Here is a 19941-nt window from a genome sequence, read left to right as displayed (position 1 = left end):
GCCCCCCTCGTCCTCCACTGATAAGCAGAGAGGGGGAGGAGCTCCCGCCTCCCCCCGCCTCCCGGGTTCTTTCACTTCCCCCCCAAACAGTCCGGGAGGATGAAGAAGGAAGAGCAGAGCGGAGCGGGAGGGGGTCTTCTGTCCTAACGAGCGGAAAACGCGTCACAGCGGGAGCAGAGCGCAGCGCGAGGACGGAAGAGGGAGACGCATCACGAGCGCGCGCGCGAGAGAGAGATAGAAGACGGACGGACGGACGGACGGACGGAGGGAGGGAGGAAGGAAGGAAGGAGGGAGGAGGGAGGAGGCGACAGCGGCTCGTAAACACGACAGAAAACGGCGAATAGGACTGAGACCACCCCCCCCCCCCCACCGCCGACCCCCCAGCCCTCATCTCCATCCTCCTCTGCACCGAGCGGCTCATCCCTGCGCAGCTCGGTGTTTCCTCTCGATCCGGATCCTCCGAGGACAAACCTGCTCGCTCTGAATCCGGATCCTCCGAGGACAAACCTGCTGAGAGACGAGGCCGTCCATCACTAGGACCGAGCGGGTCCGACCATCGGCGGATCAACCCGGAGGAGGGTGGGGGTGGGGGGGGGGGGGGGGGTATGTTAACACCGCGAGCTACCGGCCCCGGTTAGCATCACCACCGCCATGGCATCTGCAGCAGGACTATCGGACTAGACCCAGATCAGCAGGACCCGGATCCAGCATGACGCTCTGAGACAACAGGGACCGATGGGTAAGATGAGATGCTCTCTGTTTATTGTTGTATCTGGAGGGGGGGGGGGGGGGCGTGAACCTCCCACCAGTACTGCAGTGTGGGGGGGTCATGTAGTGACCAGGTAGTTCCCCCTGGACCATGGAGGATTACTGAATGGTGGTCAGGGCTCCAGGTGGCCCAGGTGGTCAGGGGTCCAGGTGGCCCAGGTGGAAAGAGATGTAAGTAAGTACTTACAAAACGACCAGAAAAAAGGTGCTCAATCAGTCCAGGTCCTAGTCGGTTCCGCACTTTAGGTGCGAGATCCACATCGTCCTGCTACACGTCCTCACAGCCACATCGCTATCCTGCTATGATAGCCCGCTATCCCGCTATGGTAGCCCGCTTTCCCGCTACGATAGCCTACTACGATAGCCCGCTATCCCGCTATGATAGCCCGCTATCCTGCTACAATAGCCTGCTACGATAGTCTGCTATCCCGCTACGATAGCCTGCTATCCCGCTACGATAGGCCTGCTATGCTACAATATCGTGCTACAATAGTCTGCTATCCCGCTATGATAGGCACGCTTTGATAGCCTGCTTTTCCGCTACGATAGCCTACTACGATAGCCCGCTATCCCGCTATGATAGCCTGCTATCCGGCTACGAAAGCACACTACGATAGCCTGCTACGATAGCTTGCTATCCCGCTATGATAGCCCGCTATCCTGCTACAATAGCCTGCTACGATAGTCTGCTATCCCGCTACGATAGCCTGCTATCCCGCTACGATAGGCCTGCTATGCTACAATATCGTGCTACAATAGTCTGCTATCCCGCTATGATAGGCACGCTTTGATAGCCTGCTTTTCCGCTACGATAGCCGGTTATCCCGCTACAATAGCCTGCTGGGATAGCCTGCTATCCCGCTAGGATAGCCCGCTACGGTAGCCTGCTATCCTGCCACGAAAGGGCTGCTACGATAGTCTGCTATCCCGCTACGATAGCCTGCTATCCCGCTACGATAGACCTGCTATGCTACAATATCGTGCTACAATAGTCTGCTATCCTGCTATGATAGGCCCGCTTCGATAGCCTGCTTTCCCGCTACGATAGCCGGTTATCCCGCTACAATAGCCTCATGGATCCACCAGAGACCATGTGTTGAGGTCTGGTTTTACCGGGTTTCTCAGGAACCACCAACACAACTAGAGCTTTCTACCCTTACTGTGGGGTCTTCCTGCTTTCAGCAGCTTTCCCTCATCAACTTTTCTCAGAACTTCATCTGCATTTATTATCTTTCAGTGGGTTTCTGTCTCCCTGCTGCTGTACCACTCTCCACCGGGGGCGCTGTTTTACAATGAAGTCTAATTAAATGTTTAAAGTGAAATCTGGGTATAAATATGAACTTAACTATCAAACAAATCACATACACTAAGATACAAAGATAACAGATTACTACACATTTTTTCTCTTTCTGATATTTTTAGATTATTGCCGAAGTATCGTATTAATATCAGTGTGTGTGTGTGTGTGTGTGTGTGTGTGTGCTCGTGTTTGCGTGCGTGCGTCAGAATGAAGTGCAGCCACTCAGTTCAACGGAGGAAGGAAATGTAACGATGGAGGACTTACTGGAGATGACACTAGAGAGAGAGCAGAGAGACAGCTGAGCAGAGAGATGGGCAAGCTGGGGGGACGGATGGAGGGACGTTGTCCAATCACAGAGCCACAAATCCAGCTCAATTCTTTAGTCCGGTCTGATTAAGAAACCCTCACATGTGGTTCTGCTCGGCTTTCCTTTTCCACTTCTTCTTATTCTACACATTTAAATAAAACTGTTATCTGACTAAAGGAGACAGGAAGTGAGCAGTCATGTAGAGGACTATAGAGGACAATGTAGAGGACCGGGAAGAGGACCATCTAAAGGACTATGTAGAGGACTATAGAGGACGCAAGACAACAAGAGGACTACAAAGAGACAGAAGACAACAAGATGACTACAAAGAGACAAAAGACAATAAGACAAGTACAAAGAGACAAAGACAACAAGGTGACTACAAAGAGACAAAAGACAATAAGACAAGTACAAAGAGACAAAGACAACAAGGTGACTACAAGAGACTACAAAGAGACGCAACAGAACAAGACGACTACAAAGAGACAAAGACAACAAGGTGACTACAAAGAGACAAAAGACAATAAGACAAGTACAACGAGACAAAGACAAAAAGGTGACTACAAGAGACTACAAAGAGACGCAACAGAACAAGACGAATACAAAGAGACAAAAGACAACAAGACGACTTCAAAGAGACAAAAGACAATAAGACAAGTACAAAGAGACAAAGACAACAAGGTGACTACAAGGTGACTACGAGACACTACAAAGAGACGCAAGACAACAAGAGGACTACAAAGAGACGCAAGACAACATGAGGACTACAAAGAGACACAAGACAACAAGAGGACTACAAAGAGACACAAGACAACAAGATGACTACAAAGAGACATAAGACAACAAGATGACTACAAAGAGACAGATGACAACAAGACGACTACAAAGAGACAAAAGACAATAAGACAAGTACAAAGAGACAAAGACTACAAGGTGACTACGAGACACTACAAAGAGACGCAAGACAACAAGAGGACTACAAAGAGACGCAAGACAACAAGAGGACTACAAAGAGACACAAGACAACAAGACGACTACAAAGAGACACAAGACAACAAGATGACTACAAAGAGACACAAGGCAACTACAAAGAGACATGAGACAACAAGACGACTACAAAGAGACACAAAACAACAAGATGACTACAAAGAGACACAAGACAACTACAAAGAGACACAAGACAACAAGACTACAAAGAGACAGAAGACAACTACAAAGATTGTGATTAGGGGTCGGGAAGTACCACTGTGTAGGGTGGTCGGGACTAGGGGTGTCGTAGGGTCATTCTGCCGTTGTTGGCATGAAGTCGGAGCCTGCAGACCTGATTCTGAAGAGGTTCTGGAAACGGACTAAATACTCTGGTCCCGCCAAACCGGCTCAGCAGGAACTGATCACAAACCAGGTCAGATGAGGCTCCAGACAGAAGGACTAAACATGATGTATAGAGTGTGAGGGGGTGAGACAGGAAGAAAGGTGAGACTGGTGAGAGCAGGATGTTTTCATCAGGATTATCCTGCAGCAGAGAATCACACACAACCTTGTTCTTGTGCCTTTGTGAGCACCAGTGAACACACACAACCTTGTTCTTGTGCCTTTGTGAGGACACGCATGCATCCCTGGTCCCGAACCCTTCACCCTGTTTCTAACCTGAACGGGAAGCGTTCTGGATCATCCCTCGGTATAAAAGGTCCAGAGACAGAATGGGGGTTCTGAGAGGGGGGTCTGAGACCACCTCTGTGTGAACAGGGAGAGCCGGGAAGCCGGAACAGGAGGTGACGTTTTGAGGACGTGTTATGTGGGTGAGCCGCCATCAGGGGGTATAAACGAGCTCAGAACACCGATCCGCCGCCAATCAGAGAGATAAACAGAGATACTGTATCTGTTGTGAGAGAGATGTTTGATGTGGGCGTCGGCCTATTAAAACTCTCTCAGGTATGTAGACACACCCAGCAGCTGCACCTTTATTTAGAGCGGCCCCTTCACACACACACACACACACCACTGCACAGCAGCCAGAGATCCTGGTTCCTTGAAGGCAACGCTCGAGTCTTCAGCTGTGGGAACGATAGGTACGACAGCACGTAACCTCCGGCCAGACCGATTTATTTGTTGATCCCCGGTGGGGGGGGGAGGGGCACGACAGAGATGAGCCAGCCGAGGCATTGTACGTTAACACACCTGGTGGATCTCCACAGGTGAGGATCTACTGGATCCTTCCGGTCCCACAGGTAGAATCATGATTTAATAATACTGATTAAATACTTTCTATCATGAGAACGTGTGTGGATCAGGTGTGTGTGTGTGTGTGTGTGTGTGTGTATGTGTGTGTGTGTGTGTGTGTGTGTGTGTGTGTGTGTGTGTGTGTGTGTGTGTGTGTGTGTGTGTGTGTGTGTGTGTGTGTGCGTGTGTGTGTGTGCGCGTTTTTTCTTAGTTTCACTGTTTGTTTCCGGGTTCAGATAAAATGACGTTTCCATGACGGCAGAGAGGAACCCTTAAACACACAAGATGGTTGAGTTCACATTGTTGCACAAATGAAACAGGAAATATGAAATATATTAATAAGCAAAGCACCTTGGAACATCTGTCAGGAATGTGGACTCTGGTCCGGTCCTGTAGCTGATTAACGTGGTTTTGCTGTCAGACCTTTATCTCCTTCCTCTTCCTTGTTCCTTGCAGTCAGTCAGGGAGCTCGGTGCCACCGGGGTTCAGAGAGGCTTGTGTTCTAGTGATTGTAGAGAAGGTCATGTGAGGGATCAGGTGTGTGTTTCTGGAGCACATCGAGGTCACTGTTCACCGGTTCTTGTTGCCGTCGGTAACCTGAGAGCTGCCTCCTCATCACCGCCGGCAACAGGTCAGCTGGTGTGTGTGTGTGTGTGTGTGAGTGAGAGAGAGAGAGAGAGAGAGGACAAAGAGGGTGTAACACAAAGAGCAGATGAGGTCAGAGAGCTTCTGTTGTTTGTGAATGTTGCTGCAACACAAAGACACTTTACTGGAGGCTCATTTTAAACATTTATATCTTTAATATGACGCGATTGTGCGTGCATGCGTGTGTGTGTGTGTGTGTGTGTGTGTGTGTGTGTGTGTGTGTGTGTGTGTGTGTGTGTGTGTGTGTGTGTGTGTGTGTGTGTGTGTGTGTGTGTGTGTGCTCACTGTTCTAGAGACAGGAGGCTGCAGTGTTGAATGGGCTTCATTGTGTCCCAGCAGCAGGACTATCTTGGAGACAGGGTGGCGAGCCAACATGCATATGCACACACGCATGCACACACACACATGCACACACACACACACATGCATGCACACACACACACACAGACACACGCACATGCACACACACACACACACACACACACACACACGTACACACACATACACACACAATGAGAAGCACTGTAGTTGGATCAACAGCAGTCTTGTTCTCTCACAGGTAAAAACAGGATGCTGCCATGTTGATGCCCCATTCTTTTTAGCTTTTAGTGTTGCTAGGCAACCATCAAACGAAGTGCAAACACAAGCCGTGGAGCGTCACACAGCTCCAACTCACTCACGCTCTTGTTTTTGACAGTGTTTTTGGTGCTTTTACTTTGGTGGAGGGTCATGCTGCTATCGGCAGCCTTTGCATGTGGTCATGCAAAGTTTAATTCCCATGGTGCATCTGTCCACTTCCTGGTCGGCCGACTATAAGAGGAAGCGGATCCAGATCCTTGTGGGTTCTGATGATGAAGTGGGTCACAGAGACAGTGAAGTTATTTGACTTCCTCTCGGCATCTATAATTAACTTCCTAAATGTGGAGTGTGAACCTGAGAGGGGGGACAGAGGGGGGCACAGTCCCACCAGGTCTCTCTGAGGAGACTCCTCCTGACTCAAACCACTCCACCAACACACAGAGTTCCCAGCATGCAACAGCGCCTGCTGAGCTGTGGCCTTGTGATCCCAGTTGGCACCCGGACTGGTTTACAAGTCTGAACCCAGCGAGTCCCGTAGACACCACCCAGCAACATGCTGACGAGTGTGTGGGGGCCTGGGGGGGCATCCGGGGGCAGGAAGCAGCTCTGCAGGTCTGGATGTGCTGGTCCGGGTGGTGTGAGGTGAGATACTGGGTTATGAGGCAACACATGCAAGGTGGAGTCTTCATGTCACCACGGCAACAGCACTAAGTCACTTAGAACGGCAGTTTCACAGGGAGACCGACCGTGTAGACGGAACAGCAGGTCAGTCACCTACAGTTATAACCTACATGTACTGTTGTTGTGAGGCAGTGGTCTCAGTGGTCGGAGTCAGAATACCTTATTAACTTTCTGCGTGGTGGTATCGATACAGAGTATTGATCTTTTATTATAGAAACAATATCATTAAACCTTTTACTAGTAATTGCTCTCTCAGTCCAGTAGGTGGTGCTGAGGTTTTGTAAATGTGAATCTTGAATTAAACACAATTTGCACCTTTAAAAATGTAATAAAACGCAGTGAATGTAACTGTAAGATCGTGTCGTGATTCAAACATCGTGATTTCACACTAAACTTCACTCATGATTGCGTTTCCAGGGAAACGGATTGGTTCCTGTGAAACACGCTAACATGCGTAACAAAAAACCCAACTAAAGGACTTGTTTTCTAACGGGACACTAACATCAGTCTCCGGGTTCTTGGACCCGCCCCCCTATCCAGACCACCTCCCTATGTGGACTTCTAGGACTCTTTGAAACTGGTCTGGGTGTACGTTTAGAGAACCAGAATCCACCAGTAAACACATTTCAAAATGATCCGAAAATTAAATTAAATGTGCATAAAAAGATCCGTCCAGCCGTGAAGAAGACGTTATTGTTATATGTTGATGGTTTCGACGGTGATCTCTGGGCTCGAACATATGGCGCATTTAACAAACTGCCAGTCTTCTACTTCCTCCCGCAGTCACAGTTGTGACTCCACTTCCTGTTTTGTAAACTTTCAACAGGCTTCAGTGGCTGAACCGCTGGTTGTGATCCCCAAGGCCAGACGAAGACCGTTATCTGATTAGTCCTGCAGCTGCTTCTGGGAATCTGACATCTGACTTCTAATGTTAACTGTGTGACATCAGTAGGCTGTCAGTTTTACTCTAGCATACTATTCTCATTTCATTCCATATTTTCTTTTTCAATATTCAAATTATATTTGAGTATTTAATGCTGAAATTCAGCCTGTTATTAATATTAACCACAGGCTGATAAGTTGCCAATGCCATTTTCAGCAATGTGGTTGTTTTACTTCCTGTCCACTAGAGGGCGTTCCAAAAACATTACCAATAAATATGGTCAATTACCAACAGCTGACAGCTTTCTAGATAATTAATAATTAAGAAAGTAAAACAACCAGGTTGCCATCCTCCTGGGGACGCTGTGTCCCTGTTGCCATGGCTACGCCATCCTCGACTCACCGTCAGCTCTACTTTTCATGTTCTCACGTTACGACGTCATCGCTTCTAGAGCTCTGTCCATATCTTTGTTCTCAGGTAGGCCGAGGCAAGGAGGGCGAGAAACACGTTTATACAACAAAAAACAAATAGAATACCAATTTCAGCGTTCGATTAGTGTTGATCTTTTTACTAGTCAAATTATATCAAAATCAACTCTGAACTAAACATATCACACTCACCACCACTAGAGGAGGAGTAGGAGAAGAAGGAGGAGGAAGAGGAGAAGGAAGCTAAAATAATCTAAAATACAGAAATCTAATCTAAAATAATCTAAACTAAAATATTCTAAAATAATGAAAGCTTATCTAAACAAATCTATCAGACCTGCAGCTCTTGTGTAGCTCGAGTTAAAACCACATTGGTTGAATACCAGAAGTTGCATCATGATGCATTAGGGCTCCACTCAGTCACAAAGAGTTCTACGCATGAGAACTGAGAAGTTGCCGCGTTGCTGCAGCAGGTTGGTCAACATCCTGCTGCAGAAACACGTTGCAGCAACACGTTGCAACACACATCCTGCTGGCTGACTGATTGAGTGAACACAGTCGGCAATCAGGGAAGAACCAGAGCAGGTTCCACTGGTTCCTTTGGTTCCTCTGGTTCGTCTGGGTCCTGCTCTCGGCCAGTCAGAAGTCTCGTCTCTGTGGTTTTATTTACATAAGAAAACAGAAGTGTGTGTAGACACACACTTCTGGGGTTTCTGCTATTTAGTTCCAGATCTACTGATGAAGGTGAGCTGAACATTCACACAGCCGGGAGCCGGGACCTCGGACCATATTACACACAACTATACAGACATTAAAAAAGCAAGAAATTAGATTTTATTTAGCCTTTCTGTTCATTTCTAACTTAAAAAGAATATGAATATGATTTTAATGTGAGATCACCAGCAGATGAACAGGAAACACGAAACATCCACGTTGTCTTTAAGACTCCAGTCCCAGGCGTCTACTTACTGCTCAAACTGTCATATTCTGTTAATTTTATTCCCATTTTTTGTTCGTCAGATTAGGAATAAATCAGAGATCAAAGTCTGTTTTTAACTGTGATATATAAATAAGTATATAAAAAAAGGGGCCGAGAGGGAACTAAAAAAAAAGTGACAAATTTGCTACTTTATTAATATAACATCGGCACATAGCCGATATCAACAGGAAAGAGAGTAGAACACGGTTCTAATAATAAATCAGAATATCTTCGATCTTGTATTTTATAAACATTGTAAAGTAACCGATGATTGTTGCTCTTTTTATTTGACACACAATCGTAAATGTACATAAATGTAAAATGATGTGATTTTGCTTTGATCCGGTGACGTTTGTCCCACACGATGTGTTCTGGGGCCGTCGGAAAGTTGAAAATCCGACTATGATGTCTGCTTTTACAGCTTCTAGCTCTAATACATATATCCATCATCTACCACTTATCCTGTTTTCAGGGTCGCGGGGTTAGCGGATAAGCTCTAATACTTTTTTTTAAAATGATTATTATTTTTATTTTCAAACCAGCTGGCAGATTTGGGACTATTAGGTTTTAGTGTGGAATGATGGTGTGTATTATTCCTGTCATTGACTGATCAATTGACTGATGCTAAATATATGTTGACTTTAAGAGGAGGAGATGATGGGTTGACTCCATGTGTTTGATGACGTGTGCAGCTTGCTCTGCATCACCAGCCTCCTGTTGACCGGACTGATCTCAGATCAGCTGGTCCAGGTCTCTCCGGTCCCCCCACGGAGCTGTAAAGTGATCCGGGGTTCCTCTTTGTGTCCGTGTCAACATGAGTTTGGTCCCTGAAGCTCCCACACGATGCTGATACTCTCCCGTTGTTCTCACAGTGGGACTCTGTGAGCTGTTGGTTTGATTCCCGGTGTCAGGGACCCGCTGCGTACAGAGCGTATTCGAGTGAAGATGAGCTGAAGCCCGAGGACGAGCACGTTCTCTGGTTTCCACGTCCCCCCGGGGTCCCCCCAGACAGACAGACAGACAGACGGACATAATTATATTCTGTCATATTCATACTTATACAATCTTTATCATGACAGGTAGAGGCTGACAGACAGATAGGTAGAGGCAGACGGACAGGTAGAGACAGACAGGTAGAGGCTGACAGACAGACAGGTAGAGGCAGACGGACAGGTAGAGACAGACAGGTAGAGGCTGACAGACAGACAGGTAGAGGCTGACAGACAGACAGGTAGAGGCAGACGGACAGGTAGAGACAGACAGGTAGAGGCTGACAGACCATAAATTAGGTAAATTGATACCATATCTACTTTGATAACTACAAACCTATCTAGCTACCTAGCTTTCTAGCTCTCTAGCTACCTAACTAGCTAATTAGATACCTAGCTCCCTAGCTAACTATCCAGACCTCTGTCTCAGGAGCATCCTCTCTCTTCCTGGTGAGCTGTGTCATCACTTTCACAGTAATTATTCAGACTTTTAGATCAGATTTAAAATCAATGAAAAGTTTCCTGTGAGAATGTCAGATAAATAAAACACAAGCTTTGAAAGACCAGGTCCTGGTCCCGGTCCTGATTGACTCTGAATCTCCATGTTCACTATCTGACAGGTAGCAGCGCAGCAAGGAGGAAGGTTAGCTGCTAACTGACCAACGACTAGTTTGGAATCATGTCTTGGCTCAGAGGAACCCGGACACCGCTGAGAACCCCCATACCATGTCTGAGGTTCCTCTGTTTGTAAGTTCTGTGTGGTGGACTGGTGACGGTCTGGTGGTCTGGTGACAGCTATGTGGTCGGGTGACGGTCTGGTGGTCTGGTGATGGGCTGAGACTCTCTCACTCTCTGGAAACAAAGAAGCCTCTGTGCTTACGTTACTGGGTTAGCCTCTGTGCTAATGTTACTGGTCAGCCTCTGTGTTAACATTACAGGGTAAGCCTTTGCTAATGTTAAAGGGTTAGCATCTGTGCTAACATTACAGGGTTAGTCTCTGTGCTAATGTTACTGGGTTATCCTCTGTGCTAATGTTACTGAGTTAGCCTCTGTCCTAACATTATAGGGTTAGCCTCTGTGCTAATGTTACAGGGATAACCTCTGTGCTAATGTTACTGGTTAGCCTCTGTGTTAACATTACAGGGTAAGCCTTTGCTAATGTTAAAGGGTTAGCATCTGTGCTAACATTACAGGGTTAGTCTCTGTGCTAATGTTACTGGGTTATCCTCTGTGCTAATGTTACTGAGTTAGCCTCTGTCCTAACATTAAAGGGTTATCCTCTGTGCTAATGTTACAGGGATAACCTCTGTGCTAATGTTACTGAGTTAGCCTCTGTCCTAACATTATAGGGTTAGCCTATGTGCTTTTACTGGGTTAGCCTCTGTGCTAATGTTACAGGGTTAGCCTCTGTGCTAATGTTACTGGGTTAGCCTCTGTGCTAATGTTCCTGGGTTAGCCTCTGTGCTAACATTACAGGGTTAGCCTCTGTGCTAATGGAGGACTTGGGCTGACCCCTGTGAGAGATTTGGTGCAGGCTTTGTGAATGCAGGTGGGCAGAGGTGGGAATGACGACCTGTCATCAGCCGGACTAACTGTGCTTCCTGTCTTGCAGGATGAAGATGCGGCGCCACCGGGTGTTCCTGCTGTGCACGGTGGGCCTGTGCGTCATCTCCTTCCTGCACTACTACAAGGCACTCCACTACGTGTCGCTGCTGCGGGAGCTCTCCGCCCCCTACCCCAACATCAAGTCCTTCATCATGGTCACCGGCTTCTTCTGGAGGGAGAAGGGGGCGGGAACCACGCCGCTCACCCCCGCCTCCCCCGAAGAGGCCCCTCCCTTACCCGTCCTCCGTCAGTCGGACACCAAAGCTAGATCAGTGGGCGGAGGAGGAGGGGGGGCAGGTCTGGGGGTCGGGGGGGGCATGGCTGGAGGTGCTGGGATTGTTGGCAACGCCGGGCTGGAGATAAGGTTGAGGGAGGAGCAAGTGCCCCCCCACCCTTGGGAGAAACCAGAGGAGAACCAGCGAGGAGACTCGCCCAATGAGGTGGGTCTAAAACACAGTGAGAGACTGGTTCCGTTAGTATGTGGACTCATATGGTCTCAGTGTGATCGAGGTCTTAATCCTATTCTTTGTTTCCAGGAGAGAGCCGAGGACCCCCCTCGGAACCCCGCCCACCCAGACCAACCTGCCAGACTGGACCTCACAGAGGTTCTACGGGCGGGAAAAGAGCCCCAGGATGTGTTCCCCAGGAACCAGTTGCCGGACTCCGTAGAATTCATGGGAGACCTCCACACTCGCACACACGAGCTTCAGGATGACAAGACCCCGTACTTTGTGCGAACCAAAGCTGGAGCTCTTTGTTTCAGACAAGGGACCGAGGTGGCTACCCAGAAGGAGTACTCAGGGAAGTCCGGGGGGTCTGTGGCTAACGGAGCCGGAGCCACCGGACAAAGGAAACCTCTGGAGGTCCAGCCGCTGCCCTCCATCGCCCCCAAAGCCAAGGCCAGGGCCCGAGGCAATGGGAAGCGGCTGGTCAAGTGCGTCTGCAGGCCGGGATGGCACGGGCCGTACTGCGGGGTTCCCACCATGGTCTACCATTCCAACCTGCCCACCAAGGAGCGCCTGACGCCCAGGGAGACGCCGCGGCGGGTCATCAACGCCATCAACGTCAACCACGAGTTTGACCTTCTGCATGTGCGTTTTCACGAGCTCGCACAAGCAGTCGATGTGTTCCTCATCTGTGAATCTAACTTCACTGCCTACGGAGAGAAACGGCCTTTGAGGTGAGACGAGTAGCATGGCATGGAGGCGTGGTAGCATGGTCACATGAAGGGCATGGTCACATGAAGTGTATGGTAGCATGGTGGGCATGGTAACATGGAGGGCATGGTAACACGGAGGGCATGGTAACATGGAGGGTATGGTAGCATGGTAGCATGGTGGGCATGGTAACATGGAGGGCATGGTAACATGGTGGGCATGGTAACATGGAGGGTATGGTAGCATGGTGGGCATGGTAACATGGAGGGTATGGTAGCATGGTAACATGGAGGGCATGGTAACATGGTGGGCATGGTAACATGGAGGGTATGGTAGCATGGTGGGCATGGTAACATGGAGGGTATGGTAGCATGGTGGGCATGGTAACATGGTGGGTATGGTAGCATGGGTAGAGTAGCATGGTGGGCATGGTAACATGGAGGGTATGGTAGCATGCTGGGCATGGTAACATGGTGGGCATGCTACTATGGTAACATGGTAGCATGATAGCATGGTAACATGGTAGCATGTTACCATGTGAGACTCTAACGTACGTCGTGGTGGTTAAACTGCCATATGTACCTATAACGTTCAATGTTCTCAAAGTAATCCATTGAATGTAACTTTCCCAGTTTCTTGCGGTTCCTCCTCAACGGAACGTATGACTACATACGTCACAAGATCCTGTACGTGTTCCTGGACCACTTCCCAGAAGGCGGTCGGCAGGATGGCTGGATCGCCGACGACTACCTGCGCACCTACCTGACACGCAACGGCCTCTCCAGGGTGGCGGGCGTCCGAGCAGATGACGTCTTCGTCATAAACGACGCCGACGAGATCCCAGCACACGAAGGCCTGCTCTTCCTCAAGCTGTTCGACGGCTGGACGGAACCGTTTGCCATCCACATGCGCAAGGTACCGGTCTTTCTTTGTTCTTCCAAAAGGTTTTGAGAAGACGTAATGACCCATGTCTCCTCTCACATCCAGTCCCTGTACGGGTTTTTCTGGAAGCAGTTTGGTTCCCTGGAGGTGGTCTCGGGCTGCACAGTGGGGATGCTCCGCAGCGTCTACGACGGCGATGGCATCAAGCTCCGCCGCCGTGAGTACTACACCATGCCCGGGTTCCGCAAGTACGAGAATGACACGGGCCACATCCTGGTGCAGTGGTCTGTGGGCAGCCCCTTCCACTTCGCCGGGTGGCACTGCTCCTGGTGCTTCACGCCGGAGGGGATCTACTTCAAGCTAGTGTCAGCTCAGAACGGGGACTTCCCGCGCTGGGGGGACTACGAGGACAAGCGTGACCTCAACTACATCCGCAATCTGATCCGGACGGGGGGCTGGTTCGATGGCTCCCTGCAGGAGTACCCCCCTGTGGAGCCCAAAGAACACATGTACGCTCCCAAGTACATGATGGAGCACCGGGACCGGTACCACTACCTCCTGGAGAACCCTTACAGCAAAGCGTCCAGACCCAGCGAGGGCTAAGGAGTCTGGCTAAGGAGGACATACATGAATCAACCAGTGGGACCCGAATGAGGCCTCAGCACTGAGTTTTTTGGGCAGGGGCGGACCAGTACTGATGAACCCTCATCGGAGCGATGTTTCTCCAGCAGGCAGCACCGATGTCGCCGGGACTAAAAATCATTATTTTGGGGGTCAAAAAGGGAACCATGGGTTTATGGAGAGATCATGGAGAGGATAAACCACTGGATAAACGAATCATAGATTTCCTCATTCCTTCCTGTTTGGGGGAGCTCTTTCTCCCCCTCCCCTCCCCCGATCAGACCATCTCCCAGCTTCCAAGGAAAGAGGGATACTTCACAGACGACTCACTTGGAAGGGAAGAATGGTTTTGTTTAGTTTACAGACCAGCTGATGTTCCCTCTTCCTGTCTTCCTGTCATATTTGGTGACCTCCTTCCAGAAACACATGTCAGATCTTTTGTCGGGTTCTCCACAGAACCCTGTTAATCCCTGCTGGAGTTCCCACTGCCAAAAAGAAAAGGAATGAGCTCATTCATGTATTCACACGTCACCTTTCTAGACCTGAACAAGTGTGTGTGGTCTGTCTTTGTATTGTAACTTAGTGGTTTTGGGCTTTGAAGGGGGCACGGGAGAGAGAGACAGTCAGGAGAGAGAGACAGGAGAGAGAGACAGACAGGAGAGTGATGACTGTGAGCTTCTGTCTGACGAGAACAATTGAGGCGAGTCAAAACCTTCAGTTTCTTCTTTCCGTCTGTCCACCCGCTGTGTTTCCTTGGAAACTACAGAAGGCGAGGAGCTGTGGCGTTCAAACCAGGTCAACGATGATGAGAGTCAGTTAAATATTCCTCAGCTGTCGACCGCCCACTATCTTCCAAGCATTTCCTCGCTTCCCCGTCCTTGTTTTCCTCTGAATACTCCTTCACAACGTTTCCCCTCTTCAGTTGCATTGCTCCCGTCCCATATCGTTGCATCATCGTCGTAGGAGGCTTGGCCATCCGGGGCTGCTCAGGGCCATCAGGGGCCACTCAGGGCTGGTTCGGTGCTGTTCAGTGCCATCTGGGGCCGCTCAGGGCTGTTCGGGGGCGTTCGGGGCCGGTTCGGCCCCTGGAAGCGCAGGGAAGGACAGTCGGGCGCTAACGTCGGGGAAGCTCTCCTGACCTCAACCATTCAAGTTCACCAACAGCTGTCTTGTGAGGGCTTCCTTCTGAACCAGGACCCCTGAGGGCCTCCTGCACCCAGCAGCAGAACAAGACGACAGTCAACGTGCTTCACTGTAGCTCAACTTCACCATCACTCGCTTAATCAAAGTATATTCATATTTAACGTGGCCCCTGTCTTTGTGACATTTACATGAATTGTCATTATCAATCATAAAATCATATAATATCATAAAATCAATAACACATCAATAATACACCTGGAGGAAGGCACAGCTTTTTAATTCATCTTCAACATATTTTCGAAAAGATCTGATTTCCAGATCAGGTTTCTGCCAACAGATAATGTGTAATAAGCATCAGATGATCGGAGCTGTGGGGAGAAACCCAACACATGTAGCATGGGTGTGTGTGTGTGTCTCCAGACTGTGTTGCCCCCCCCACACACAATCACCCCCATCTGTTGTTTTAATTGCAGAGTGGCTGACATGCCTTCCCGATTCTGCCCCCCCCCCCCATGTTTTCCAAGGAACATTAGCAGGCCGGAAATCCGGGGGGGGGGGGGGGGGGGGCATACTTGGGACCCTTCTGGATTCTGTTGTTGCTGTTTCTGTCTTTCGATTTCAAAGCTTCAAATCAAATCCAGAGATGAAGTCCTGGATGACGTTTAGAAACAGAAAGCTGCCCGACAGCTGCAGCCCTGCCGCCGCCATCATCACCGCCGCCGCTCCCCCAAAACCCGCTGGTTCCAGGTCGTTGCCCCAAACTAAGTGCGAGTCCTAAACATGCTTTTCTGGTTTTCGCTGGTTCCTATTATTGTATGCCTTCATGGTGCTGCAAGGTCCAAGTCCCAGGCTACTTAACAGTAGAGGTGAATGGAAGGTCATGACCTTTTAGGGAGTTTCACCCCAGAAAGAACGGACTTGAAACTTGAAACCATCACCAATTCGTTTTCCGAAAGTTCATCTTCACCTAGCATACCTGATACTCTGGAGGGGGCGGTGCTTATCTCTCATCTGGTTTCATTCATAGTTGCAGTTTGAAGGACGATGTGTTTACAGCTCGTTGATGCCGCCTCCTAGTGGCCAAAATACAAACTCCAAATCCGACACCTGAGTCCAGCTGAATTGCAGATGATTGACAGACAGACAGGTCCTTACAGACAGACAGGAGCTCACAGACAGACAGACAGGTCCTTAGAGACAGACAGTTCCACGGTTTCTCGTCCCTTTCGTTTTGTTTCTTTGGGTTTTGCACTTTGGTGTTTCTTTGCTTCTGGCTTCGTTTGGTGGAAGAACAACACATTTTTATATTTAACTTTGTTTTCGTACTTGTTTTTTAACTTCCTCCACTCGGCAGCTTGATATTTAATATGTGTGTACGACGTGTGTGTGTGTGAGCTCGTCCACCCGTTCAGGGATGTCACGCCGTGGCGGCGGTCTTTGTTTCATCAGTGTTCCAATTAATTCATTCTCGTTGTCTGATTATCTTTGTATTCATGTTCCTGATGGACGAGATGTTTCAGTCTGATCCTCGTAGATGCCATGTTGGTTAACATCCAGCCGCCGCTATGCATGCTGGGATAGGTTGGACCCTGAAGGGGGCAAATGCTGGACTGGGACACAGACTTTGTTGATGCTTTCCTATTTTTCTTTGTGATCTTAACAGCATCACATAACCACTTAATTTCTCAGTTTTTTTGTTTTTATTAATAACCCCCCCCCCCCCCCCCACACACACACACACACACACACACACACTGACATTCTTCCACAACAGTACACAGCTGTGTTCAACGGGTGTCATTGAAACTGTCAGATGCTCTGTGTGATGTCATCACACAAGGCTCGCCATTGTTTTGGTCGTCACTAGGAACCGGTTTAGGCCAGAACCTTGACCCCTGACCCCTGACACTAATGGACCCTTGTCTTCGGTTTTGTTTCATTTCTTTTTTTCTCAAAGATGGAAAAAAGCTTTTTATTTGAGTTGCATGTTGAAATACAGAAAGATTTTGTTGAGATATGTGTGTGTGTGTGTGTGTGTGTGTGTGTGTGTATATATATACGTATATATGAATATATATATACGTATATATATATATGTATATAAACCTTCGAGGGGTGGGACTTAATGAAGGGTCGGTTGATGCTGCTTTGTTTAGCCTCATCCTCACACAGTGACCACTAGGAGGCGTCCCTCTGGGTCCAAGCACTTCTTCCACCGTCCATTGTGACACACACACACACACGGTTGCTAGATCCAGATCCATCTAATCCTCTCCATTCTGCCGCCATGTTGCCAGATTTAGACTCCACTTTTTACACTATTTGTTGTTTTAAAAATAATAGTACAAAAATAATAAGGTTTTCAATGTGAGAGAGAAATAAAAAGAGATCAGATGTGTTGATACTTCAGCTGTGTGAAACATCCGACCTCGTTCTTACGTCATATGTAAAAACATCCGACCTCTTTCAGACAAGGACAGGAAGTCGCTTTTATTTTTGACACAATAGCAACATGTGAGTACACGATAACACAACCTGTATCTCCCTCTGTCCCCATGCACTGATAATGATTGTACGTGGTCGCATAGTTTTATTTTTTATATCATTGGTGGGGCTTTGTTTTGTGGGGGGGTCATTTATTATGCTTTTATTTTGAAATTTTAAGGTTTAAGGGGTCTCCCTAATTCTGAGAGTGTGTGTGCGAGAGAGAGAGAGTCCTTTGTTCATCATTGTGCTAGTGTGTTCAGGTGTTCCCTCTACATCCCTTCATGCACACGGAGGAGGAGGAGGAGGAGGAGGAGGAGGAAGAAGAGGAGGAGGAAGCCGTCCTTTTCCCTTTTTCCATTTGAAAAACACAAATGAGAAAATATATTTTCTCCTCCGCGGGGTCACAAAGAAAAGTGTACATTTCTAAGTTAATTATTGATGAATAAAAATGAAACTCATGTGTTCTCTATATGAATGGCTGTATGTAAACCATGAACAACAAGTAATGAGTTCTATGACAAAGACATATAATAAATTAATTTTAAAATTTTAACCGTGCTGTGTGTGTCTACATGGAGGTGTGTGTTGATGTTTCAAGTCTCACTAGAGGGCAGCAAAGCAGCACACATCATTACATCACTGTCCTCGTTACATCACAGTCATCTCTACATCACTATCACTCCAGACAAAAACCACATTTTGTCTGGAGAAAGGAAGGAAGCTGCTTTGTCTCTTGTTGGTAAGTCAGAAACTAATTGTAGATTTGGGTTTAGGCATTGTGTGAGTAAAGCTAGTTGTAACATTTAGTCTTGTGTTGATAGCTTGTTGTTTAAATTCTTGTGAAGCTGTCTATGCTAAGTGAGTAATCAGCTAGTTTCATTGGAGGGAGGGGTCACAGTCAGTGCATGAGGTAAACTGAGCACTTAAAAGGCTGTCACTACAGCGTCAGCTGCAGTGACAGGACATCATAATGAAGACAGCTGAACAAAGACAAGGGAGTCTATCTGCGGGAGTCAAGACAGCTGAACAAAGACAAGGGAGTCTATCTGCGGGAGTCAAGACAGCTGAACAAGACAAGGGAGTCTATCTGCGGGAGTCAAGACAGCTGAACAAAGACAAGGGAGTCTATCTGTGGGAGTCAAGACAGCTGAACAAAGACAAGGGAGTCTATCTGCGGGAGTCAAGACAGCTGAACAAAGACAAAGGGAGTCTATCTGCGGGAGTCAAGACAGCTGAACAAAGACAAGGGAGTCTATCTGCGGGAGTCAAGACAGCTGAACAAAGACAAAGGGAGTCTATCTGCGGGAGTCAAGACAGCTGAACAAAGACAAGGGAGTCTATCTGTGGGAGTCAAGACAGCTGAACAAAGACAAAGGGAGTCTATCTGCGGGAGTCCATCGAGGAAGTCCATTGAGGTAGGCATAACATCTCAACCACCATCCATCGCAGCCATGTGTCTTATCCCAGTCAGGACATCACACTGGAGAAGATTTTACCGAAGTCCCTTCACTCGAGGCTGTAACCCATCCAATCTCTGTTACCCACCATTCTCCACCGGTAAGGAACTTGAAGTACTGTGGAACTGCCAGTCTGCAGTCAAGAAGGCGGACACCATTTCAGCGTATGGCTCCCTGCAGACTCTCCACTTCCTGGCCCTTACGGAGACCTGGATCACCCCAGAAAACACTGCCACTCCAGCTGCCCTTTCAACTGCCTACTCGTTTTCACACTCCCCAAGACGAACAGGGCGAGGAGGAGGAACTGGGCTCCTCATCTCACCGAGATGGTCCTGCCAGGTCCTTCCTCTGGACCACCTAAATCCCTCACTCCCTCCGCTCTCTCCTCAACTGTTATCTCCTCGCTACCATCCTCAGAACAGTTCTCCTTAATACCTACTGAGGAAGCCTCCTCCATCCTGATGTCCTCACTCTCCTCTTCTTTGGACACTCTCTGTCCCCCAATCTCACGACCTGCGCGATCATCTCCCTCCCCTCCCTGGCTGTCCGAACCTCTGCGAACCAACAGATCATTGTTGCGAGCGTCAGAGAGAAAATGGAAGAAATCGGGCCAGGATGAGGACCTTACTCACTACCACCGCCTCCTCTCTGACTTCACCTCAACTGTTTCGGCAGCTAAATCTGCCTTCTACCTGGCAAAGATCAACTCTTCTGCCTCCAACCCCAGGAAACTCTTCTCCATGTTCTCCTCCCTCCTCACCCCTCCTACCCCTCCCCCCCCTTCCTCCCTTACTGCTGATGACTTTGCTA

General features: G+C 48.5%; 1 protein-coding gene across 5 annotated transcripts; it reads left to right on the top strand.

The window, feature by feature from the left end:
* The first annotated feature begins 115 nt into the window (after positions 1 to 115).
* On the top strand, positions 116 to 18227 carry mgat3b (beta-1,4-mannosyl-glycoprotein 4-beta-N-acetylglucosaminyltransferase b). Of its 5 annotated transcripts, XR_014596863.1 has the most exons (6): positions 10400 to 10526; positions 11392 to 11824; positions 11921 to 12564; positions 13174 to 13456; positions 13529 to 17031; positions 17067 to 18227. XR_014596863.1 is itself a non-coding variant. In XM_084005830.1 (5 exons), the coding sequence occupies exons 2-5, from the start codon at positions 11393 to 11395 to the stop codon at positions 14024 to 14026; spliced, it is 1857 nt and encodes a 618-aa protein (XP_083861956.1). In that variant the 5' UTR covers positions 116 to 739; position 11392; the 3' UTR covers positions 14027 to 18227. The 5 variants fall into 5 exon arrangements, 4 of the variants coding, with proteins under 4 accessions (XP_083861956.1, XP_083861957.1, XP_083861958.1 ...); XM_084005830.1 differs by lacking the exon at positions 10400 to 10526 and adding an exon at positions 116 to 739 and having other exon boundaries at positions 13529 to 18227; XM_084005831.1 differs by lacking the exon at positions 10400 to 10526 and adding an exon at positions 4372 to 4603 and having other exon boundaries at positions 13529 to 18227.
* The last annotated feature ends 1714 nt before the right edge of the window (positions 18228 to 19941 follow it).

The sequence above is a fragment of the Eutrigla gurnardus genome (assembly GCF_963514095.1).
Source record: "Eutrigla gurnardus genome assembly, chromosome: 3".
Classification (NCBI taxonomy): Eukaryota; Metazoa; Chordata; class Actinopteri; order Perciformes; family Triglidae; genus Eutrigla; species Eutrigla gurnardus.
Note: the sequence above shows the minus strand (reverse complement) of the source record. Positions and strands in the feature narration are given on the sequence as shown.